General features: G+C 45.4%; 1 protein-coding gene and 1 long non-coding RNA gene across 2 annotated transcripts; both read left to right on the forward strand.

The window, feature by feature from the left end:
* Nucleotides 1-11,391: 11,391 nt before the first annotated feature.
* On the forward strand, nucleotides 11,392-13,261 carry LOC123429348 (protein trichome birefringence-like). The gene is made up of 4 exons (XM_045113393.1): nucleotides 11,392-12,343; nucleotides 12,431-12,612; nucleotides 12,691-12,846; nucleotides 12,935-13,261. The coding sequence occupies exons 1-4, from the start codon at nucleotides 11,630-11,632 to the stop codon at nucleotides 13,254-13,256; spliced, it is 1,374 nt and encodes a 457-aa protein (XP_044969328.1). The 5' UTR covers nucleotides 11,392-11,629; the 3' UTR covers nucleotides 13,257-13,261.
* A 955-nt stretch (nucleotides 13,262-14,216) lies between these two features.
* On the forward strand, nucleotides 14,217-15,152 carry LOC123429349. Its single transcript, XR_006622650.1, has 2 exons — nucleotides 14,217-14,622; nucleotides 14,751-15,152. It is a non-coding gene; the product is annotated as an uncharacterized LOC123429349 (long non-coding RNA).
* The last annotated feature ends 10,450 nt before the right edge of the window (nucleotides 15,153-25,602 follow it).

Here is a 25,602-nt window from a genome sequence, read left to right on the forward strand (position 1 = left end):
CAGTTAACACCGCCTGGAACACCACAGTGTAATGGTGTGTCCGAACGTCATAATCATACTTTGTTAGAGATGGTGTGATCTATGATGTCTCTTACTGATTTGCCGTTATCATTTTGGGGTTATGCATTAGAAACAGCTGCATTCACTTTAAATAGGGCACCATCGAAATCCGTTGAGACGACACCATACGAACTGTGGTATGGCAAAAGGCCAAAGTTGTCGTTTCTTAAAGTTTGGGGATGTGATGCTTATGTCAAAAAGCTTCAGCCTGAAAAGCTGGAATCCAAAGCGGAAAAGTGCGTCTTCATAGGTTACCCAAAAGAGACAGTTGGGTACACCTTCTATCTCAAATCCGAGGGCAAAGTGCTTGTTGCTAAGAACGGAACTTTTCTCGAGAAGGAGTTTCTCTCGAGAGAATTGAGTGGGAGGAAGATAGAACTTGACGAGGTTGTCGAACCTCTCATCCCTTTGAATGGTGGCGCAGGGCAAGGGGAAACCTCTGTCATTGCGACGCCGGTTGAGGAGGAAGTTAATGATGATGATCATGAAACTCCAGTTCAAGTTTCTGTTGAACCACGCAGGTCGACGAGATCACGCGCTGCTCCAGAGTGGTACGGTAATCCCGTCTTGTCAATCATGTTGTTAGACAACAATGAACCTGCGAATTATGAAGAAGCAATGGTAGGCCCAGATTCCAACAAATGGCTGGAAGCCATGAAATCCGAGATAGGATCCATGTATGAGAACAAAGTGTGGACTTTGGAGATACTACCTGAGGGCCGCAAGGCTATTCAGAACAAATGGATCTTTAAGAAGAAGACGGACGCTGACGGTAATGTGACCGTTTATAAAGCTCGACTTGTGGCAAAGGGTTTTTCGCAAGTTCCAGGAGTTGACTACGATGAGACCTTCTCACCCGTAGCGATGCTTAAGTCCGTCAGAATCATGTTAGCAATAGCTGCATTTTTTGATTATGAAATCTGGCAGATGGATGTCAAAACGGCGTTCCTTAACGGTTTCCTTAAGGAAGAATTGTATATGATGCAACCCGAAGGTTTTGTCGATCCTAAGAATGCTAACAAGGTGTGCAAGCTCCAGCGATCCATTTATGGACTGGTGCAAGCATCTCGGAGTTGGAACAAACGCTTTGATGAGGTGATCAAAGCATTTGGGTTTATACAAGTGGTTGGAGAATCTTGTATTTACAAGAAAGTGAGTGGGAGCTCAGTGGCGTTTCTGATATTATATGTGGATGACATATTACTGATTGGAAACAATGTAGAGCTTTTGGAGAGCATAAAAGGTTACTTGAATAAAAGTTTCTCTATGAAGGACCTAGGAGAAGCTGCTTACATACTAGGCATTAAGATCTATAGGGATAGATCAAAACGCCTGATAGGACTTTCACAAAGCACATACCTTGATAAAGTTTTGAAGAGGTTCAAAATGGAACAGTCCAAGAAAGGGTTCTTGCCAGTGTTACAAGGTACGAGATTGAGTAAGACTCAGTGCCCAGCAACTGATGAAGATAGAGAGCATATGCGCTCCGTCCCCTATGCTTCAGCCATAGGCTCTATCATGTATGCAATGTTGTGCACTAGACCGGATGTTAGCCTGGCCATAAGTATGGCAGGTAGGTTCCAGAGTAATCCAGGAGTGGATCACTGGACGGCGGTCAAGAATATCCCGAAGTACCTGAAAAGGACTAAGGAGATGTTTCTCGTGTATGGAGGTGACGAAGAGCTCGCCGTAAAAGGTTACGTCGATGCAAGCTTTGACACAGATCCGGACGACTCTAAGTCGCAAACCGGATACGTATTTATTCTTAATGGGGGTGCAGTAAGCTGGTGCAGTTCCAAGCAAAGCGTCGTAGCAGATTCTACATGTGAAGCAGAGTACATGGCTGCCTCGGAGGCGGCTAAAGAGGGTGTCTGGATGAAGCAGTTCATGACGGATCTTGGAGTGGTGCCAAGTGCACTGGATCCAATAACCTTGTTCTGTGACAACACTCGTGCCATTGCCCTAGCAAAGGAACCAAGGTTTCACAAGAAGACCAGACACATCAAACGACGCTTCAACCTCATCCGCGACTACGTCGAGGAGGAGGACGTAAATATATGCAAAGTGCACACGGATCTGAATGTAGCAGACCCGCTGACTAAACCTCTTCCACGGCCAAAACATGTTCGACACCAGAACTGTATGGGTGTTAGATTTATTACAATGTAATTCACATGGTGATGTGAGGGCTAGATTATTGACTCTAGTGCAAGTGGGAGACTGTTGGAATTATGCCCTAGAGGCAATAATAAATGTATAGTTATTATAATAATTCCTGTATCAAGATAATAGTTTATTATCCATGCTATAATTGTATTGAATGAAGACTCATTTACATGTGTGGATACATAGACAAAACACCGTCCCTAGCATGCCTCTAGTTGGCTAGCCAGTTGATCGATGATAGTCAGTGTCTTCTGATTATGAACAAGGTGTTGTTGCTTGATAACTGGATCACGTCATTGGGAGAATCACGTGATGGACTAGACCCAAACTAATAGACGTAGCATGTTGATCGTGTCATTTTGTTGCTACTGTTTTCTGCGTGTCAAGTATTTATTCCTATGACCATGAGATCATATAACTCACTGACACCGGAGGAATGCTTTGTGTGTATCAAACGTCGCAACGTAACTGGGTGACTATAAAGATGCTCTACAGGTATCTCCGAAGGTGTTAGTTGAGTTAGTATGGATCAAGACTGGGATTTGTTACTCCGTGTAACGGAGAGGTATCTCGGGGCCCACTCGGTAATACAACATCACACACAAGCCTTGCAAGCAATGTAACTTAGTGTAAGTTGCGGGATCTTGTATTACGGAACGAGTAAAGAGACTTGCCGGTAAACGAGATTGAAATAGGTATGCGGATACTGACGATCGAATCTCGGGCAAGTAACATACCGAAGGACAAAGGGAATGACATACGGGATTATACGAATCCTTGGCACTGAGGTTCAAACGATAAGATCTTCGTAGAATATGTAGGATCCAATATGGGCATCCAGGTCCCGCTTTTGGATATTGACCGAGGAGTCTCTCGGGTCATGTCTACATAGTTCTCGAACCCGCAGGGTCTGCACACTTAAGGTTCGACGTTGTTTTATGCGTATTTGAGTTATATGGTTGGTTACCGAATGTTGTTCGGAGTCCCGGATGAGATCACGGACGTCACGAGGGTTTCCGGAATGGTCCGGAAATGAAGATTGATATATAGGATGACCTCATTTGATTACCGGAAGGTTTTCGGAGTTACCGGGAATGTACCGGGAATGACGAATGGGTTCCGGGAGTTCACCGGGGGGGGCAACCCACCCCGGGGAAGCCCATAGGCTTTGGGGAGACACACCAGCCCTTAGTGGGCTGGTGGGACAGCCCCAAGCGGTCCTATGCGCCAAAAGAAAGAAATCAAAGGAAAAAGAAAAAAAAAAGAGGGAAGAAGTGGGAAGGGAGGGGGACTCATCCCACCAAACCAAGTCCAACTCGGTTTGGGGGGGGAGTCCTCCCCCCCTTGGCTCGGCCGACCCCTTGGGAGTCCCTTGGACCCCAAGGCAAGGTCCCCCTCCCTCCTCCTATATATATGGGGCTTTTAGGGAAGATTTGAGACGACTTTCTCACGGCTGCCCGACCACATACCTCCATAGTTTTTCCTCTAGATCGCGTTTCTGCGGAGCTCGGGCGGAGCCCTGCTGAGACGAGATCATCACCAACCTCCGGAGCGCCGTCACGCTGCCGGAGAACTCTTCTACCTCTCCGTCTCTCTTGCTGGATCAAGAAGGCCGAGATCATCGTCGAGCTGTACATGTGCTGAACGCGGAGGTGCCGTCCGTTCGGTACTAGATCGTGGGACTGATCGCGGGATTGTTCGCGGGGCGGATCGAGGGACGTGAGGACGTTCCACTACATCAACCGCGTTCTCTAACGCTTCTGCTGTACGATCTACAAGGGTACGTAGATCACTCATCCCCTCTCGTAGATGGACATCACCATGATAGGTCTTCGTGCGCGTAGGAAAATTTTTGTTTCCCATGCGACGTTACCCAACAGAAAGACAGTTCACTGTAGATAGAGAGAAAGATTTGCTCACACTGGTCCTCGGCAATGACGAACATGGAGGACGAACGTGAGGCTTCGGTCCTTCTTATCCGTGGTGCCTTGGGTTTGCCAGAGACCAAGACACTTACAGAAGCCGAGCGAGAGCAAAGAAGCGACAGCAGGATGAGGAGAATGACAAGTTCAGCCAGTTGCTTGCCAGGCTTAACGAGAAACAGAAGCGGATTGATGAGCTTAGAGGAGTAGCGCGCCAGGAAGATCCTGGACTCGATATTACCGGCGCCCCATCTAAGCGGAAAAGCAGCGTGGCTGAATCTGAGGCCCCGCCCGACGATGCACGAAGAATGATAGAGGGCGGTCCCGGCTACCCCGTGGATGGAATCAAGGAGTCAACATCATGTGAACTCCATCAGAAATTTAAGAACATATCCATGAAGGTGGCCGTCGGACAAGCTTTACCTTCTGGCCCCGATTCACGCTGGCATGGCCGTGAGATTCCAGCTGGCTTTGCTAAAGTTGGGGTGGATGAAATCATGGCGGGGTTTCATGATATGAAGCTCGACATAGCTGGACCCAAAGATGAGAGGACACTCGGAGAAGTACCGGGTGGAGTCATCCTATGGGACAAGAACTACATCAAGCTTCCAGGCTCGGCCCCAAGGACAACACCGCCTCCGAGTCGTCGCAGGTCACCTACACCTCCATCACCTCCAAGCCCTTCATATGACGACGGCCAGCACAACACGAGTCCATCTCGATCACCGCCGCTGGACTTGGGTCATCCGTCTCCGCCGCCGCCCCCTAAGGATACTAAGCGGAAGCCTGCTAGCAAGAACGCTCCGTCGATGAGTTCTAAGCGACGGAGCTCCCCAAAGCGCAAACTGTCGCCCCTCCCAAAGCTACCTCATGATAATCTTCCTATCAGACCTTATGATCGTACCGACGAGGAAAACGTCAGGATAGCAAAGGAACATTATGATGCGCAGATGAAAAAGAAGGAACCCGAGCCCCGCCCGGAATACACCGAGAAGCAAATAGCATATGCAAAATACTTCACGACCCTTCCATCACAGTATGATTTACACCATAATTCTGATGACTATACACGCACATTGCAGAAGGAAGGGAAAAAGAGCAGATCACGTGCAAGTGCAAGTGGGAGGAAATCAAGTTCAACTACAAGCAAAAAAAAAAGATCGGACGTTCCTCAGCTTGGACAACAGGCCAAACAGTCGATCCCACCCCTCAGGGTGTTACCCGAGAATGTTCCCTCTCTGGTGCAGGGGCAAGATTTGGAATTAGCAAAGAAGTGGGCGGATGAATGGGGTATCCCGGTTGAAGACGTTCTGGCTTCCCAAGACGACTGGTTACCCAAGGCTGCGGTAGCCCCTAAGCCACAGTTTGTCATGGGAGCGTCTTTGGTTAGCAAAGATAAGTTTGATGATCTCCCAACAAATATGCGTTACTTGCATACATGGTACTTAAGTGAATCAAAGAATGGAAGAACGATGATCGTGGCGCGTGTCCCACGGGAGTACTAAGGCCGCCCCAAAGACATCCATGTCGACTTTGATGAACTCTTCCAGATGTACAATGCCGACGCCCTCGACAAATCGCTTATGAGTTGCTATTGTCTGTAAGTTTTTCAATTCCTTGTCTACATATAACTTGTTTAGTTATTTCAATTCATTGTCTATATATAACTTGTACTCTATTATGAAGAATGAAGATTCTGGAATGTAAAAGTAGGAACATCCTAAATATTGGGTTTATTGACCCAGATAAAATACATATAGCGACGCTAACTGATAAACCCAAGGAGACGGAGGAAAACCTTCTAAGGTTTCTAACAGATCAAAATTTCTGTGACCACATACTGTTTCCATACAACTTCAGGTGAGGGTCTTTACTCTGTTGTGTCCATTCACTTATAAGTGTAATTGATAAGTTACTGACACACACACACATATATATATATACCTTGGAACAGTTCCAAAGCCTGCAGGACATGCTCCAAGGGTAATTTCAATCATTCTTGCGCTTTATCGGTCTATTTCGATGATTTTCTGATATATCAATTAATGAAAAACTTAGCAAATCATTTTCCTTGTCGGGCAGGGTTTGGAAGCGGTTCAAGTGCGTGACTCCCGGTATCGAGCATGAGAAGGTGACCTTTAGAGCGGCTCAGGTAAGTAGTAGTATGATATACTTCTATTTTCAATACATTTATGATGCTAGATTGTTATTTTGATTATATATATTTTATTCTCGTAAAGTGCGATCAGCAGCCACGGGGGACGCATCTATGCGGATACTATGTTTGCGAGACCATTCGCACGTTTACCTCTGAGCACAAGGATTACAGATACGACGTAAGCAATGAACATTCACACCTCTATTTTTACCCGTCATTCTTTGTTATCATGATTGATATTCATATTCATCTCCTCTTCTTATATAGTACACGGCCATGAGGGAGAAGTACCTACCAGAGCAACGCGTGATTGCTGTTACAGAGGAGCTTGCGACCCTTCTGAGGACGAAAGCTATAGATGACAAAGGACGATTTAGTGTAGCTAGGGGCCATTACTGATGTTCGTCCATGTAATCGAATAGACGGGCTCTAGTCCCGATAATTCAGATCTCCATATAATTGTATATATATGCTCGCTTGTAAGATAAGTTAATCTTATATATATATATGCATAAACATGTATATTTAGAATTATATGAAAACTAATTTCCGAACACCAAACGAGGCATCACGTTAATCTCCCGAACACCTAAACCCTAAAACCCTAAAACCCTAAAATAAACAAAATCTGCAGAAACTCTTTAGTCCCGGTCCGTGTTAAGACCCGTGACTAAAGGGCCTGCCCCTGAGAGCGCTCTGAGGCGCCCACGTGGAGCACCTTTGGTCCCGGCTTGGAACAGGGCCGGGACTAACCCGCCTCTTTGGTCCCGGTTGGTGAACCGGAACTAAAGCCCCTTACGGACCGGGACTATAAGTCATGTCCCCACTAGTGAACATATTACGTACATCAGTCGGATGTGATTAGGAAAGCAGAACAACTACAAGCATCATGCATTTGAGGGTCACGCTGCATAGCCTATGTTGTGTCCTGTTGCCTGCACATTTACGTCAGCACTTTTCCATGACAAATTCTGTGGCCGAGTTACATTCTGAAAAGAGATGAGAATTAAAAGGAAACAAATGGTGTAGATTTGTAGTAAAATCCATGGCCGGGTTATCGCAACCAAAAGCACGCACATGCATCGGCAGTACTACCCGTCCGCGCGCCGGCGCGAACGCTCGCGACGCGACCGTCAGATTTGCGAGAGGGATCCTTAGATCTATCCATGCAATATTTTTTCCTAGATGTAGCAAATTTCGACGCGATGCAGCAATTTTTGTCAACGATTGCAAAAAAAAATATTATAGTAAAAAAAATATCTACGTGATCATGGCAAAAAAAGAAGCTGATGATGCGTGTTAGCAAAAGTCAAACGTCAGTTGTAGCAAATATGTACGTGAACGTGTATGCAACTTTTTTAGTGAGCGGTTGCAACAAAAAATGACGCCGAGTTATAGCAAAAATTAACACAGTTGTAGCAAAAGTCAAAACGCCGGTTGTAGCGAAAATCCAACGGACTCGAGTTGCAACCAAGCGTGGATGTAGCTTTTTAAATGAACAAAATGTAGCAAAATGACAAACGTTTGCATCAAATTTATACATTGTTGCAGCAAATCTGAGCGAAAAAATATTGCAAGGTTGTGTGCCAGCGCGCATGGGCCGCGAGCGACCGGCCGAAAAAAAAATATTGCAAGCATTTACCATCATTAAAATATAGTATTATATTTGAAAGAAAAAATGGTAAACCAGGACAATTTTTTTAACAAAATTACTAAAATTTTAAATGAAACATTTTTTTGCAACAAGTGTTGGAAAACGATTACTATTGGTAGTGTCAAAAGTTTTGTAACATCGTGCTGTATGTCACAAGACCAGCTTGAAACGTTCGAGCGACCACAACATTACCGGTCTTGACGTCTTGTAGCTTCATCAGGTGCTACGAGGGGCACCAGTTGCTGCAAGGCGTCATTGTGGGAGGCAGATGATGCTCTAAGACAGCACCTGAGGACGGCGTGCTCCTGAAAGTCCACCCGTGCTGTTATGAAATTTGAGTCTGCCCTGATTCATAACACCAACCCACAACAGCAAGGTCAATGATGTGTTGGGGCTGCAACGCAGGCGAGGTTGTGTACCGACTGGTGCAACTTGGAAAATGTTGTGACTGCAATGTAGGACATGTTGCAGAGGCCACAACGTTGGCAATGTTCCGCAACATAGGCAATGTCGTGTGGTGATGGCTGCAACTTGGGAGATGTTGTGACTGCAATGTGGGACTTGTTGCGGAGAACACAACGTTGGCAATGTTTCGCAACATAGGTGATGTCCTGTGGTTATGGCTTATACTTGAGAGATGTCGCAATGTTGACGATGTTGCGATCGCGACATGGGTGATGTTGTGAGGGACGACAATCGACATTGTCGATGTTGTCTCGTGATGAATATTTGCAACGCTCACTTACTTGCAAACCTCCCAAGCGCAACATGGGTCATGTTGCGAATGACAACTGCATCATGAGTCATGTTGCAAACGTTGATCGCCGCTAAATGGCATGAGCCACGCGTTAATCGGTCGACGCATAGCACCCGGCAAAAAAGAAAATTGACGGCTAGACTTTATGTATTTAGGGCGTGTACACACTGCTAAATAGACTATGCATTGTAAAAATTTCATGTAGTACATAACTAAATAGATTTTTATATTACATAAACATGGGCTATAGACTGAAGCTATCTAGATTGTTGTACATGCCCTAAGTAAATTAAATTTTAATTTAGAGAAAAAGGAAAAAAATGAAAATGCATAGTTATGCCCCGGATCGGTGAATGCTTCGGATCGATGCCGTGGCACCTGTCGTGGATCGATGACGTGGACAAAATCAGCTATGCCGACGGGGTCCGTTAGGGTCGCCGGCATACGTTTGACGACGTTAGATGGCCGTGAACCACCGGGTGGTCGTGTCCACATATATGCCGATGGAGAGGCTATGCCAACGGCCACCATAGGCATAGATCGGCCTATGCCGACGGCCCCGCATACGTCGACGGCGGCCGTAGGAAAAAAGGAAGGTATGCCGACGGCCTTTATACGCCGACGGTTTTCTCTGGGTCGTCGGCATACGTTCATATATGTCGACAGGTGGCCGTCGGCAGCGAGCCTGATTACGGTAGTGCCTGCGGGTATCTCGCCCGAAAACAAGTTGTTCCCGGCATTGAACTTCTTCAGCTTAGACTCCGATGACGGAACGCCGCCGGTGAACTTGTTGTTCTAGATGTGGAGCCTCGTCATGTTCCATAACATCGTCTATGGCAGGGTACCCGTTAACAGTTCCTGAACAAAGTCAGGTCCTCATCGGCATGGGGCTTCTTGCTGGTTCGACCGTCGCCTTCTTCTCACCCTGCTTTAGGGAACTTGTGTTGTTGTTGGCAAATGCGATGTTGGAGAAAACGGTGTTGCTATTGATTCAACTGACATTATGTTGTTAGTTGTCATTCTGTATCTATGTTTTTGTTACTACAGTCTTGAAGATTTCTGATGCTTGTTTGTGTTGTAAATTAGGTAGTAGAATGTTGTCAGTTTTATCTCAAAAAGAACACAACAATTGAGTTATTGAATTATTTAACAGTGTTTGATATGATCGCACCCTGTTGCAGGCTCTGGCAAACTCGCGCGCAGCAATGCAAGAACAGAGAGGAACCTGATGGACGAGTCCTGCCGGCGGGCTCCAGGGGAGGAGCGACCGAGGAGGAACAGTGGAAGGGCAAGCTGAGCGGGTGCGGTTCGACCAGGTGTTTTTTTCAAAATTCGATGTGATTTCGCAAAAAAGACCCTGCTCTACATGCGTATTGCTTATCAACGATGGCCTGGAGCTGACTTGTCAGTCGACGCCCACGTGGGCAAGTCAGTCAACCGACAAATCAACGTGTATGTACACAAAATCGTATAATGGACCGTATGTAAATCCAAGTATGAGGATGGTATTTGCAACTATACGTACCAAGCGACAACTATGAGGACATAGAGTGAATTTTTCTGTTTAGGCAAACCGTTAAGAATTGGCTTCATTTAGAGAGCATCAATACCGGCACTTGGCATCTCGAGAGGTCCGTCGGAGATTGGTGTGTCAAGCAGTCAGACTCCTCACTAACCCCAATAGGAAGGCGATGGTTTCCATCACCCTGCTTGTGTGTTGGGCTATTTGGAACAAAAGAAATGCGCAGATTTTCTGCAACAAGTGTGTGCCGCCGTCGATTTTGCTCCGCGCCATAAAAGAAGAAGCTCGTCTATGGGCGCAAAAAAAAAGATTCCATCTTTTAAGGGGAGTAACCGCTTTGTGTCTTGGGTCTTGTATCTTACTCTATATTCCTCTTTTAATTACTCCTACTATATATGGGGTAAATATTTTGCTTTCTTTCATCCAGAAAAAGAAGGAGTATGTACGTACGCATGCATGTGTGCATGATGATTCCGTCACTGGTCGGAATGATGGATGTTTAATCGATCGTCCTCATTAGCCACAGCAAAAGCGGCGGGCGGGCGGGCATGATTCCGCTTTCGCATGCACTCCCGCTCCCTACCGTGTCCCGGTGATCAAACCCACTCACTCAATTGTACTGCACGATCGAGGTTACCCAGGCTTTAAGCGATGGTCACACTCATTCCCCTCGCATCTGCTGTCCATCCAGGATCGATCCGATCGCTCGCTCGCTGCTTAATTACCGGTTACTACTTTCTCCAGTATACTCCCTCCGTTCCTAAATATAAGACTTTTTTAGATATTTTACTAGGAAACTACATACGGGACAAAATGAATGAATCTACGTTCTAAAATATATTTATATACATTCGTATGTATGTAATCTTGTAGTGAAACATCTAAAATGACTTATACAATACTCCCTCTGTTCCTAAATAAAATTCTTTCTATAGATTTCACTAATAGACTACATACGGATGTATATAGACATACTTTAGAGTGTACATTCAATCATTTTGCTCCGTATGTAAACATATAGTAAAATCGCTTAAAAGACTTATACTGTATTTAGGAACGGAGGGAGTGGTATTTACAAACGGAGGGAGTAGATGCATATGCATGGATGGATTCCCCCCTCCAACCCATGCATCCTCACCAAGACAACGTTAACGCACGAACCCAACCATAACGACTCTACCTCGATCGCGCCACGCACGCATTCCTCGTTTGGTCTGACCAACGGGGTTGGTTGCATTGACTTCCCATAGCCATAGGCCCAACCAAAACCCCTCTACCTCGCGCCACGCATTCCTCGCGAGTCTGACCAACGGCAACGTACTGGGTCGATTGCCTTCCTATAGACGTTCGCCATTACCAGCTCCATCGAGCTCCGGAACGCGCGCGCTGCATGCCTCCACTGACAGCAATGGATTCCCTCGCCACGTCCACGGCCCGGAGATGGGCGCTCTGCTCCCTCCTCTGCATCTGCCTCTTCTCCGCGGGCCTCCTCCTAGGCTCCCGCCCCTTCTTCTTCCCGCCGCCGCCGCCGTGGGAGTGGGAGCACTTCTCCAGGCTGCAGCAGCCCCCCGCTCCCCGTCCTCCTCCTCCTGCCGCTACTGCCTACCATGACCACGACGACTCCACGGCGCCAGCGCCGGACGCCGGCCCCGGAGACCTTGCCAGCGAGGAGCAGGAGGAGCAAGACGAGGAGCTTGCAGCGTCAGCGCCCGCCCCCGCGCCGGCAACGGACGGCGACGGGGAGGGAAGTGGAAAATGCGACGTGTTCGACGGGAGCTGGGTGCGCGACCCGGCGAGGTACCCGCTGTACGAGGCGGCGGAGTGCCCGTTCCTCAGCGACCAGGTCACCTGCCGGAGGAACGGCCGCCCTGACTCCGGCTACGAGCAGTGGCGGTGGCAGCCGAGGGGATGCGCCGGCGCCACGAGGCTCGACGGCTCCACGGCGCTGGAGCAGTGCCGGAACAGGCGGCTCGTGTTCGTCGGCGACTCGCTCAACAGGAACATGTGGGAGTCGCTGGCCTGCATCCTCTACACGGCGCTGCCCGACCGCTCCCGGGCGCGCGTCCACGACATCAGCTCCGAGTACAAGATCTTCCGCGCCATGGTAAATACTTACCTACTTGACAAACGATTTGAACTAAAAATAGCATCGTTGCTACAATTAACATCTTGGGGAAAATAAATGTTGCAGGATTTCAATTGCTCGGTGGAGTTCTTGTGGAGCCCGTTCCTGGTGCAGCTCGAGACCAAGCAAGACCGGACCAAGGCGCTCAAGCTCGACCAGCTCCCAGCCATGCTTCAGCGGGTGATCGGGGCCGACGTCCTCGTCTTCAACACCGGCCATTGGTGGACGCACACCGGCAAGCTCAGGGCGTAAGTCCATCTCCATCCTGTGTCATTAACTACATCTTTTTCCAACGGCCGGCAAGCTGATTACTTGTCTGACTGCAGCTGGGATCACCTGGAGAGAAACGGGATGCTCGTCAAGATGGAAGGAGAGGAGGCCTTCAGCAGAGCGCTGAGGACATGGGCGAGATGGGTGGATCAGAACGTAAAACAGACAAAAACCAGGGTCTTCTTCCGAAGCATCTCACCTCAACACAAGGGGTACGTACCAACCTACATTTCTTTCTTCCTGCCAAACTAACTGAGCGAGCCTGACAAAACATAAAACTCTGGCGTACAATGTATGCAGTGCGAACTGGTGCTACAATCAGACGGCTCCCATCGCCGCAGACGGAGCAATCGTCCCATGGTTCCCGAAAAGCATGGTATCCATCGTCGAGAGGAGCATACGGAGCATGAGGACGCCCGCCACGTACCTCAACATCACGCGTCTCTCCGAGCTCAGGGTCGACGCGCATCCTTCGGTGTACTCGATCAACAGGGATGGGAAGCCTCTGTCGTTGGAGCAACGGCAGCAGCCGATCATGTATGCTGACTGCAGCCACTGGTGCCTGCCAGGGTTACCTGATACATGGAATGTTCTTTTGCTTGCTTCCTTAATAATGAGATGATATCCCTCCTCCAATGTGTACACTTGTAGCTAGCCTAGTAGGATGAGCAAAATACTCCACTTCTAAGACACAATCTAGATGTAAGTTGATATACTCTGTAGCATAAAAAAAATGGACACATTCTTTTTTCACGTCAATAAAATGGACACGATTTTTTCCCACACGGTAGCATCACAATGGCAAGCAACCATGGTTAATTTCATTGAGTTGTTACATTTTATAGGGGTTTGCCGGTGAAAAAACTCAAAAACACTAGCCAAAAGTGACGTAATTAACGTGCGTTCGGCGCCTGATTTTTTTCAAATCTTGCATGGAGGCTTGTCATGATCATGCCCACACGCTCACCAACAATTAAAGTCATTTCATGCATGTCAAGAAGCACATCCAAAACAATAAGCTAAGCATGAGGGGCGCCCTCTCGCGCTATCCACGTCAGATTAACGACCAAACAAAAAAGCTTGCTTTGTCGATTGGCCAGCGGCCCAGCCCTGGGTCCCCATCCCCCGATTCCTCTCCCTCTACCTTTCCCTCGTCTACCGCCGCCGCCACCGATGTCCTCGCCGTAGCCACCGCCACCGCCGCCCACGCCCTCCCCAACGGCTGACGCTCCCACCCCTTCTCTCCTCCCCTTACCTTCTTACCATCCGCGACCTCCTCCCCTCTCCCTGGCACCAGATCGAGCAGCTGGCTGGGATCCGACGCAGGCTCAGATCCGGCACGCCCAAAGCTCCGTTTCCCGTTGAGGAGGCCATGGATAAGATGCTCAGGCCCTGGTGGTGCAGTCATGGACAAGGTGCCCTCCCCGTCTCTATTTTCTCTCTCCCCTCTCTCTAAGTCTCTCTCTTACTCTCTCCGTCAGAGGGGATCTGCCGGCCCTGAGGTGTGGCGGCCATGACAAAGACTATAGAAGATGTTTGATGAAAGGCCAGCCACTGCTTTTTGCAACTTTTTTTATGAGGCCCAGTTGCTAAATTGCACTGATAAATTATAAAATGCATAAAGATGGCAGTGGTTTCATTGCAGGTGGAGCTCTCCATAGATATTTTTTATAAGGCACTTATTGTTCTTTCAGGTTGTTCTCTAATAGGTGCGATTTAAGTTAGCAATTTCCTATTCTTTTTACTATGGAAGATGGCAGCAAGGTGATCCAGGTAAGGTTTGCTCTTCGGCTTATTGTTTCGTTCTTCTTCACTTTAGGAACCAGAGTCATCCCTAGACCATAGCATGATATCTCTTAATTTTGCATGTGTGTCTTGGAACAAACAAACATTGCGGGCAGGTGCTCTTTACTCTACGCAGTTATCAGGTTTTCCAACCAGTTATGGGCAGTAGTGGATATATGTGTTCAATGATGGATTGATGAGAGGTAAAAAATTCTGCAAAAGATTTAAATTTCAAGAACACGAGGATACTTTCTTATTGTGTACTGCAAGACACTTGCAGTTGCAATGGCAAGGTAACCAGAACTCAATTTGTTCTCTCATATTCACTTAGGGTCACCTTTGAATATAGATAATAGATGGAGTTGTAAAATAGTGTCGCCGCCGCCCTCCGACTGTGGCAGGAAGAGGAGGGTTGGCAGGTTGTGGAGGTTCGCCAGCAGCTAGGATTGGCTCCTGGGCAGGCCATGCGGGGATGGACGCGGGAGAGCTCCGATCAATGATACCGACCAACGATGAGACGAATATGAATGTTCTCAACTGCTAGCTGATACTGTAATACGATCAAGTTGATTCCCATCAGTCAAATATAGTTTTGTCGAGAAGTATGATAAAATTTTAGAGCAACGTGGATGCATTAATACATGTTTTTTTATGAATGCGGAGGAAGCGTCGATTGCTGTCAGTTGTGTGGAAGCCTATACGAGGCGTTTGTGTTGCTTGCCGAGATGTTAAAGGAGACCAAGCAAGGGCTTTTACATATATTTATGATTTGTATCATAGGTTCTTCAAATTCTGATTGTAAATCTCTCAACCTGGTTGTGTATTAATGAAGCAAAATGAAAGCAAATTCTTTTGCGCCATTTCTTTCCCTAATTTACTTGCTGGTGATTGCATAAAGAAATAATAACATGTTTAATCTATCAATAAGCCAATGTTCACATGAATAACACAATAATCGAATCATGTGCATAACCAAGCTAGGAGCGCACAGGCCCTCGGTGCCACCACGTGGCGCCCCAACCTCTAGTCATGTTCAAAGGTGATGGTTTGGGTAGGCTGTCGGACAAGGCTTTTGTTATTTGCAATTTATGGCATTATCAATCAACACGTATAATTTCTTATACTTGCATTATTTCTTGATTTTTTTTCAACAATTTTTGAATACCAAACTGTGTATGAAAATTTTATAAACATGAACACTTTTCACAAAACTGGTAGAAAATTTCCAAATATTGATGTTGTACACAAATTGCAAACCACATACTTTTTTTTGAAGATTTATCAACATTTTTAAAAGGCAAAAATTTATTAGATTTTTGAAATAAATAAAAAATGGAACAATTTTGAAATTCCAGAACATTTTCATAATTTGTATAAACTATATGAAAACAATAACATTTTTTGATATTCCCTAAGTTTTGGAATTTTTTTAAATATTTTTGAAGAAATAATAATAAAGTGCAAAAAGGTAAAAATTAATAATAAAGTGCAAAAATTAAAAAATGGAAATAGAATAGGGGAAAATACGCTTAGGCCTTGCACAACCGAGCGTGAGCATCATTTCCGTTGAGTGCCTGTTGGGCCGGCCCATGCATTCGCCAATTTTAAAAAAATCATAATTTTTTAAAAATAATATTTATAAATTTGAAAAAAAGAGGGGCTTCAATTAAAAGTTTGTAAAAGTTGAAAAGAGTTCCCGGATACTGAAAATATTACACCAATTTGAAGACAAAGTTTGCGAATTTAAGAAAATGTTCACAAATTCAAATGAAAAAAAGATTGGGTAGGGTGTTCGCGTTGGACGGAAGGATCCATCTAAGAGTATCTTTTTTCGACATCGTTCAAATGGACCAAATTCTTTCTAGGGCCTAGTATCACCATTCCAAGGCACCATGCCAAGTTTTTGTGATTTTGATAATTTTGCATTTTCAAATAATGTTCATGCTTTAAAATATGTTTAGAATTTAAAAAATAATGTTTTATTTCACTTTTTAGTACACAAATATAAAACAATGGGAAAATTCAAAATAAAGTATTATTAAAAGATTCAGGTACTACAGTAGAAATAATTGTTGGAGATACTATTTGGTGGCGGGGGGGGGGGGGGGGGGGTAACATAAGCATCATGATCCTAGTTTAACCAAGACATGCCATGGTTAATTAGTATAGACCTGAACTCATAAGACCACTTAACGGGAAATACACCCAGGGGATTTCACATGTTAGTTATGTCCCACGGATTCGGTTGTGACTGATTTTTGTAGAAGTGATCGATCTGTACGGAAAAGTACACTTGCCATTCTAAGAAAAGATCCGTTGTTTCATAACAATGATGTTCTTACATATGAACTTGCCTTCTCAAGCAAGGTTAGTAGGGATTACTATTACTATTATGCTAATAAGGATATATATGAAAGAGTTAAGGGGCATTTTCGAAGACATCGTTTGTATACTTCAACATTGTCATATCCCCCGGTGTATTTTTGTTGGCCATGACATTTTTGGGATGATTGGCATTCTCACTTCTACTCTCTATAGAGATATTTTTGTGCAACTCATTCTTATCGGCACTGCCCACTGGTAAGTAATCGACTAATACACATTTTTACGCCATCCATTACATAAATACGAGCGCAACACTACAAAAGATGCTCATCACCCCATCAGTTTCATTCGCAAAATACACCATGGGGGGGGGGGCAATGCCCCCTGCCCTAAAATTCGATGTCAAATGGGGGCAAAAGAATTGCAAACAAGATGAGTCACTCGATCTCCCCTTCTCCTCGGGAGGGATATATATGCTCGCTTTCCCCCATCCATGGGAGCCAGATGAGACAACTCGTATTTGCTCTGTGGGCAGTCCATGTGGAGACACACCCCCTTACCCCTGGCTCCCTATATGATGATCATATTTGCTCTGCGAAAAATCTCCTAAATCCCTCCTACCCCCTGCCTTTGCGCTCGATGAAACGGCGTTACAAGAAAATTGGATCCACGTACCTTTGTGGCATACGGACACACACGCAGATTGTCCCGGTCTCCTCACAAACACACACACCGCTGCTGATTTTTCATGTAGCAAAAAATGCACAAAAAAAAAAACTAACTCACGTTCTCCTGACAAACACACGCACACACACATGAGTACTGGATTTTCATGTAGAAAAACAGCTACTTCCTTCGTTTCTAAATATAAGTCTTTTAAAAAAATTCACTAAAGATGTACATACGAAGTAAAATGAATGAATCAACACTTTAAAGTATGTCTATATGCATCCGTATTTAATCCTCTAATAAAACCTTTAAAAAGAGTTATATTTAGTAAGTACTCCATTCGTTCTTAAATATAAGTCTTTTAAGATATTTCACTAGGGGACTACATACGGAATAAAATGAGTGAATCTATACTCTAAAGTATGTCTATATACATCCGTATGTAGTTCACTAATGAAACCTTTTAAAGACTTATATTTAAGAACGGAGGGAGTAGTAACGAAGGGAGTAAGTATGTGTAGAGAGCATGCCACTATGGGAATAAGCAATATGGTGTGGGGGGAATATAGACAAAAAAATACAAACCCAATGAAAAAAGAGTTTTCGGATTTTTAAAGATATTATTAGTTTAAAGTCTATTGATACAAAACCTATAAAAAGGCTGTCAAAATACTCCTATGAGGCTTGACTGGAAATGCTTCTCGAACCCTCTCCTCTCCCACGATCATCTATATGTACGTATTGGCGTGGACTGAACGTTTAGCCGCGGTCAATGCTCGATCGCCGTGTTTTCGTCGCCGAAGTACCAGCAGTCACCACGGCAAACTCCACTGCAGGAGGTGACGCAGGGCTCGGAGGCACTGCCGGTGGCCACGTCGCACACCATCGGGATGCCCAGGCAGTTGATCCAGTACACGCAGTCGGCTCGCACCCGCGGCATGGCACCGACGCCGGCGGCTCGCACCACCACCGGGCTGCTGTTCTGTCCGACGAACACGGAGCGGCCTCCTAGCTCCTTGACCGCCTCCCAGGCCGGCCATCGTTTCGGGTCATATCTGAGGACGAAGGTCTCGTCCGCGGACATAGTGGTCGATCCAGAGCCCAACTCGACGGCGGCGGCGCCGGTTTTCTGCCATATCTGGTACAGGCTGCCATGGCAGAAGAAGAGATGCTTGGTTATCGTCAGCCTTGACGCGGCGTCGTATGGCGCCGGGAAGACGGCCGACAGGCGGGTCAACGGGGGCGCACTCGCCGCTACGGCCGGCGCGTCCTGGCCGTTCCGGGGGATGCGGAGCACGCGCACTGCCCCGCCCAAGTCGAGGCAGTACAGCCTCTCGCCACCGGCGTCCAAGGCCAAGTCGGCGAGTGCGTCGCCGTCAGTGTTGTCGGAGAACGTCCACTTCATGCCCCTTCCCCACCCGCTGCCGATGCAGACATAGACCATCCTGCCGTGATCGCACGCGGCCACGACGGTGCCGTGACCGGCGTCGGTCGTGAACACGACCTTGCGCACGCGCTCGTGGGGAAGGGGGGGCTCGGCGACCACGCGGCCTCTGCGGGGGTCGAGGAGAAGGATCCCAATCGGGCGCCAGCCGACGCAGGTGTTGACGCCGTCCAGGCCGTGCTCGAGTATTCCACGGTCGACGGCGACGGCGAGGCAGCCGTTGGCTGAGCCGACGACGCGGCCCTGGTAGCGGGAGCGCTTGGAGCGGAAGCGGTCGATGCGGCTCAGGAGGCTATGGTTGAGCACCTCGCACAACGTGTTGAGGCGCAGCGAGCGTCGCGTCGGGAGGGAGAAGACGGAGGCGCCGCCGTCGGCGAGGGAGAGCAGGCAGGGGTACGGCGGCTCGAGGGCGGACCGCCACGCGGCGCAGACGCAACGGAGGCTCTCGTAGTCTCTCAGAGTGAGAGGCGAGCCGTCGACGGCCACCGTGGCGGCGACGGACACGACGAGCTCGCTGTTGAGATCGGCCCAGGACCACGTGGAGGCCGCCGGCATCGTCATGGCGTGCACAAGGGAAGGATCTTGCCAATTGGCATCGTGTCCGCACGATTATATGCCAGAGAGAAATCGCACGTACCAGACCGGGTCTCATCAACTTCTGGAACAACCAATCGTGGACACGTTGACGCTTGAGAAAAACTCCTTATTTCAAACCCTTTTGTTTTTGGAAAAAAAGAGTTTTATTGATTCTGTGTTGCTAAATCTCAGTCGAACGAGATTTAGTTATGTCTCAGACTCTTAGTTGATGCCATATTCCTAAAACCTTACATTAAGATCCGAGGAAAATAAAAGTTTCTTTTCTTACATTGTACTTCTTCCGTTTCTAAATATATGGCTTTTTAAAAATTCTACTATGAACTACATACGGATGTATATAGACGTATTTTATAGATTCATTTATTTTATTCTGTATGTAATTATAATAAAATCTTTCAAAGGTCTCATATTTCGGACGGAGGAAGTATGTCTCTTAATTAAGACATGGTTAAATTCAGACTGATACTTAGGCCATGTTTGTTTCATAAGTCATAGTACTTTTTTAAGTCCCAACTTATAAATCCCGAGTCCCTACCCATTTGTTTAGAGGGACTTATAAGTTCCGAGTCCTTACCTATTTGTTTACAGGGACTTATAAGTCCATGTTATCCCTAATAAAAAAAACACTTGTTCACATAACCCTTGTTCATAGAAACGAATTACAAAATAGTGACAACCGAAAAAACACTTGTTCACATAACCCTTGTTCATAGAAACGAATTACAAAATAGTGACAACCGAAATAACACTTGTTCATACAAACGAATTAACACTTGTTCATAAGAACCAAAATAAAAGAGAGTACATAACAACCGAGATAACAGAAATTACATAAGCCAAGAACACTTGTTCGTATCATTGTTGTTTCAAGGACCACAGCCCATCAGCCACCCAAGCTCTGAATTGATTCATAGCAGCACTGTCCATCTCATTTGTTGAATCATTTGTTGTAGTCGTTGGCATAGACAATGGTAAATAATTTTCATCTTGATCACACAAGTCAAAATCTATATCGGTGAGTTGACTTTGTCTGATAAAATTGTGCAGTGCAATGCAAGCCACAATGATTTTGCTTTGTTTCTGTTGTGGATAACTAGGCAAGTGAAACAAAATCCTCCACTTGTTCTTCAGGACTCCAAAACACCTCTCGATGACATTTCTAAGTGAAGAATGGGTGAAATTGAAGTGTAACTTTTTTCCTCTATGCATTGTGCCATCACGGTACTCCTGGAAATGATAGGTTAAACCCTTGTATGGTGCAAGATAACCAGGTTTATTTGGGTATCCTGAGTCCACAAGATAGAACTTATTAGGTGGAGCTTTTGGAAACTTGTCACCAAATCTGGATCGGGCATCATTGAAGACCCTCATGTCATGCACTGATCCTGGCCAACCAGCTAGGACAAATGTGAATCTCATATCAAAGTCACACACACATCACATTCTGACTCTTCTCCTTATGTCTATTCCTATGCTGGGCAGCAGTGGCAACTGGTACCACAACTTGTATGTGTGTCCCATCTATTGCACCAATGCAATTATCCATAAACGGTGCATACTTTCTAGATCTTAATTTTTAATGCACAGTTCTGAATTGACGATCTATTGGCCTGATGATGTCTTTTGCAAGCATGATCAGACATGCCAGAACCTTATCAAACTTCCTTACAATTGTCTCCAATGACCTAACAAATCTGTTTTCTGCTTATCTTACAGATTGAGGGGAACCTATTATCCACAGAAACAGGCCTAGAGACTCAACGGATGACATTTTTTAGTGGACTTCAAACCATAGGAATCAACAAGCACACTATGCAATTTCTCAAACACCGGTCTGTGCATTCTAAACATGTTGTAACAGGCAGTTTCGTTGCCTAGTGTTGTCATAACCCAATCATGCCCAGACTCTATTGGTACTCTTCTAGGTCCTTTGTTACAGTAAGAGTCCAAGTAGTACATACCAATCATGCAGGCCATCTGCATCATTCTTCTCTTTCTTTTTTGGTGCATGAACAACATCAGTGCTTCATCATCACTGTTGCTCCCATCATCACTGCTTATTCCATCAACACTGTCATCATCCTGAAACATGCAAACATTAGTACAACTTCATCATGCACCACCTCTTCAACTTGAAAACATTAGTACATGCAAATGAAACACATTAACATGCAATGATTATTTAACAAGGTCACACAACACAGGTCCATTACATAGTTATATTATAAAAAGGACAATCGAGATAACTAGTACACTAGTACAACTTCTTCATCATGCACCACCTCTTCAACCAAGTCAGTCTAGCCGCATTACTTGAAATGTTCTCAAATATGACTCTGTTTGCCTCATCTGCAAACAGTTGAGTTGCCATGAAGTACTCAACACTTGTTTCTTCTACACCACATTGAACTGCCAACATTGACAATGAGTAATGGATTCCTTAGTGTTGTTTGATTTCTTCTCTCTTGCCTTGTCCTTTGCTTCCTGCCTTTTGTTTGCATATTCAGTGATCATGTCAGAAGTGTTCTCACTATTCATTGTATTGATGAGCCCTGTCATTAGTTTCACCATTGGGCTCTTGTATTTCTTTCCTGGGCTTGAAGCTGACTGTTCACCGTCGTTGCTTCCCCTCTTCCTGTTGATGGTGCTCATTGGACTCTGCTCATTTCCATCATCGGCAACATCATATTCTTCTTCTTCATCTTCATCTAAGGGCACATAAGTTGACGATCCATCAACTGCCACACCTTGAAATAACTCTATTAGCATATCCAAATACTCAGGATTGCCACCCTTGAATTTTCTGACATGTGGTCTCTCCTGCAACAGTAGTTAGGTAATTAGGACAAGGCTGAATAATGTAACCAAGTGTGAGCAATTCAGATGTAATTTGCAGAATAATGTATGTACCTTAATTATTATTTTCCAGCACTCATTTGATGCGGTCATAGCTCCATCTCGAGTTCAGCCACAACCAGTTTGCTGCCCCAACCACACCCAAGCAGTATAGTAGCTCTTGAGTCTAGTTATGCAATTTTTGAATTGCTTGGTACTATGCAGGAAGCCAGCACGCTGATTTTTTTTCTTCTTCATGTTATTATAGACTCTACTTGTCCAAACACCATTCACATAGTGCCCATCCCTAGCTTCCTCACAAGTGATGTTACAAAATACAGTACTATGCGCGTCTGTCCAATCAGCCTTTGCAATGGTTTTCTAAACAAAAATAACAAGTACACAATTCAAACAAAAATAACAAGTACACATTTCAAACAAAAAATAACAAGTTCACACAATTAGCTACCACAAAAAGAAGATGAATTTGTGCTGCTGGCTACGCCTATAGGGATTTCCTTGGCAAATATGCAAATGATTCCCCCACGGCCTTGGAGCCTTGCATTGGTGTTCCCTTGAAGAGGAAAGGGTGATGTAGCACAGCGGCGGTAAGTATTTCCCTCAGTTTGAGAACCAAGGTATCAATCCAGTAGAAGGATCGCTTCAAGTCACAAGTACCTGCACAAACACAAAGAGCTTGCACCCAACGCTATGAAGGGGTTGTCAATCCCTTATAGATTGTTTGCAAATTGAGAACTGAAAGCAAAAAAGTAAACAAAGCAAAGTAAAAGTAAAAGTGGAGACGATAGTTGTGAATAGACCCCGGGGCCGTAGTGTTCACTAGTAGCTTCTCTCATGAAAGCAAGTAGACGGTGGGTGAACGAATTACTGTCGAGCAATTGATAGAACCGCGCAAAGTCATGACGTTATCTATGGCAATGATCATACATATAGGCATCACGTCCAAAACAAGTAGACCGATACTTTCTGCATCTACTACTATTACTCCACACGTCGACCGCTATCCAGCATGCATCTAGTGTATTGAGTTCATAAGAACAGAGTAACGCCTTAAGCAAGATGACATGATGTAGATGGACAATCTCAAATCTATGATGAAAGCCCATCTTATTACCCTTGATGGCAACAACACGATGCGTGCCTTGCTGCCCCTTCTGTCACTGGGAAAGGTCACCGCACGGTATGAACCTAAAACCAAGCACTTCTCCCATTGCAAGAATCATAGATCTAGTTGGCCAAACAAAACCCAAGACTCGGAGAGACTTACAAGGATATCAAATCATGCATATAAGAAATCAGCAAAGACTCTAATATAATTCATAGATAATCTGATCACAAATCCACAGTTTATCGGATCTCAACAAACACACCGCCAAAGAGGATTACATCGGATAGATCTCCATGAAGATCATGGAGAACTTTGTATTGAAGATCCAAGAGAGAGAAGAAGCCATCTAGCTACTAACTACGAACCCGTAGGTCTGAAGTAGACTACTCACGAGTCATTGGAGAGGCAATGATGTTGATGTAGAAGCCCTCCAACTCCAAAGTCCCCTCCGGCAGGGCACCGGGAAGGGTCTCCAGATGAGATCTCGCGGAAACGGAATCTTGCGGTGGCGGAAAAGTGGTTTCGTGGACGCCCTCATTTTTTCTGGATTTTAGGGAATATATAGGCCAAAGAGATAGGGCAAGGGATCTCCAGGGAGGCCACAAGCCTGGTGGCCGCGGGCCCCCCTGGCCGCGGCCACAGGGCTTGTGGGCTCCGTGTGGGCCTCCTGCCTTGGCCCTCAAGTCCCCCAATCTTCTTCTGTTCTGGAAAAATTCATTTCGGGGATTTTATTCCATTTGGACTTCGTTCCAAAATCAGATCTAAAAGAGTCAAAAACACAGAAAAAACAGGAACTCGCACTTGGCACTGGATTAATAAGTTAGTCCCAAAAAAGATATAAAAGGTATATAAAACATCCAAAGTTGACAAGATAACAACATGAAACATCAAAAATTATAGATACGTTTGATACGTATCAAGCATCCCCAAGCTTAACTCCTGCTCGTCCTCGAGTAGGGAAGTGATAAAGAATGAATTTTTGATGCTTTCATGATACCTAGCATAGATGTCCTTTGTAACTCCTCTTATGTGACGTGAATGTTCAGATCCGTTAGATTCAAAACAATAGTTTGCCATTGACGTGGAGACAATAATACTTCAAGCAAACTAGCAAGGTAATCATGAACTTTCAAAATAACAAGGCCAAAAGAAAGTTATCCCTACAAAATCATATAGTCTGGCTATGCTCTATCATCCTTGCACAACGAATTTAAATCATGCACAACCTCGGTATTGGCCAAGTAATTGTTTTCACACCTTTACTTTCTCAAACATTTTCAACTCTCACGCAATACATGAGTGTGAGCCATGATTTTAGCACTATAAGTGGAATGGAGTGTGGTGGAGGTTGCAAGGCAAACAAGGAGAAGATGGTCACATTGACTAGGCATATCAATGAGCTATCGAGATGCCCATAAATAGATATCAATGTGAATGAGTAGGGATTGCCATACAAATGATGCACTAGAGCTAAGAGTATGTGAAAGCTCTTAAAGAAAACTAGTGGGTGTGCATCCAACTTGCTTGCTCACGAAGACCTAAGGCAATTTTGAGGAAGCCCATCATTGGAATATACAAGCCAAGTTATATAATGAAAAATTCCCACTAGCTATATGGTGGTGACAAAACGAGAGACTCTCAATCATGAAGATCATGGTGCTTAATAAGCACAAGTGTGGAAAGATAGTAGCACCGTCCCTTCTCTCTTTTTCTCTCATTTTTTTGGTGGGCTCTTTGGCCTCTTTTTTTTTGGTGGGCATCTTTGGCCTCTTTTTGTAAATGGGCTTCGCTGGCCTCTTTTAATTCCTCACATGGGACAATGCTCCATCAATGATGATCATCACACTTACAACTCAAAACTTAGAGCAATGATGACTTTATATGAAATGCCTTCGGTAGTGTAACGTGACAATGATCTAGCATGGCATAGACATCTATGGAAACATCATGCTAGCTATCTTATGATCATGCAATGGCAATGTAGAAGTGGTGGCACATGTCATGGTGGTAGTTGCATGGCAATATATCTCGGAATGGCTTTGAAAAAACCATAGTCGGTAGGTATGGTGGCTGTTTGGAGGGAGGCTAATGCTGGGTTTTATGCACCGGCGAAAGTTGCACGACACTAAAGAAGATAATGATGGTGGAAGGTGAAAGTGCATCTAAACCATGGACTCAACATTA

The sequence above is a fragment of the Hordeum vulgare genome, chromosome 2H (assembly GCF_904849725.1).
Source record: "Hordeum vulgare subsp. vulgare chromosome 2H, MorexV3_pseudomolecules_assembly, whole genome shotgun sequence".
Classification (NCBI taxonomy): domain Eukaryota; kingdom Viridiplantae; phylum Streptophyta; class Magnoliopsida; order Poales; family Poaceae; genus Hordeum; species Hordeum vulgare.

What these genes read in the sequence shown, in the direction of transcription:
- LOC123429348 (XM_045113393.1), top strand. Translation starts at nt 11,630, where the DNA reads ATGCCTCCACTGACAGCAATGGATTCCCTCGCCACGTCCACGGCCCGG. An exon ending in CACACCGGCAAGCTCAGGGC is followed by an intron (nt 12,613 to 12,690) that starts GTAAGTCCATCT and finishes GTCTGACTGCAG; the next exon opens with CTGGGATCACCTGGAGAGAA. An exon ending in ATCTCACCTCAACACAAGGG is followed by an intron (nt 12,847 to 12,934) that starts GTACGTACCAAC and finishes CAATGTATGCAG; the next exon opens with TGCGAACTGGTGCTACAATC.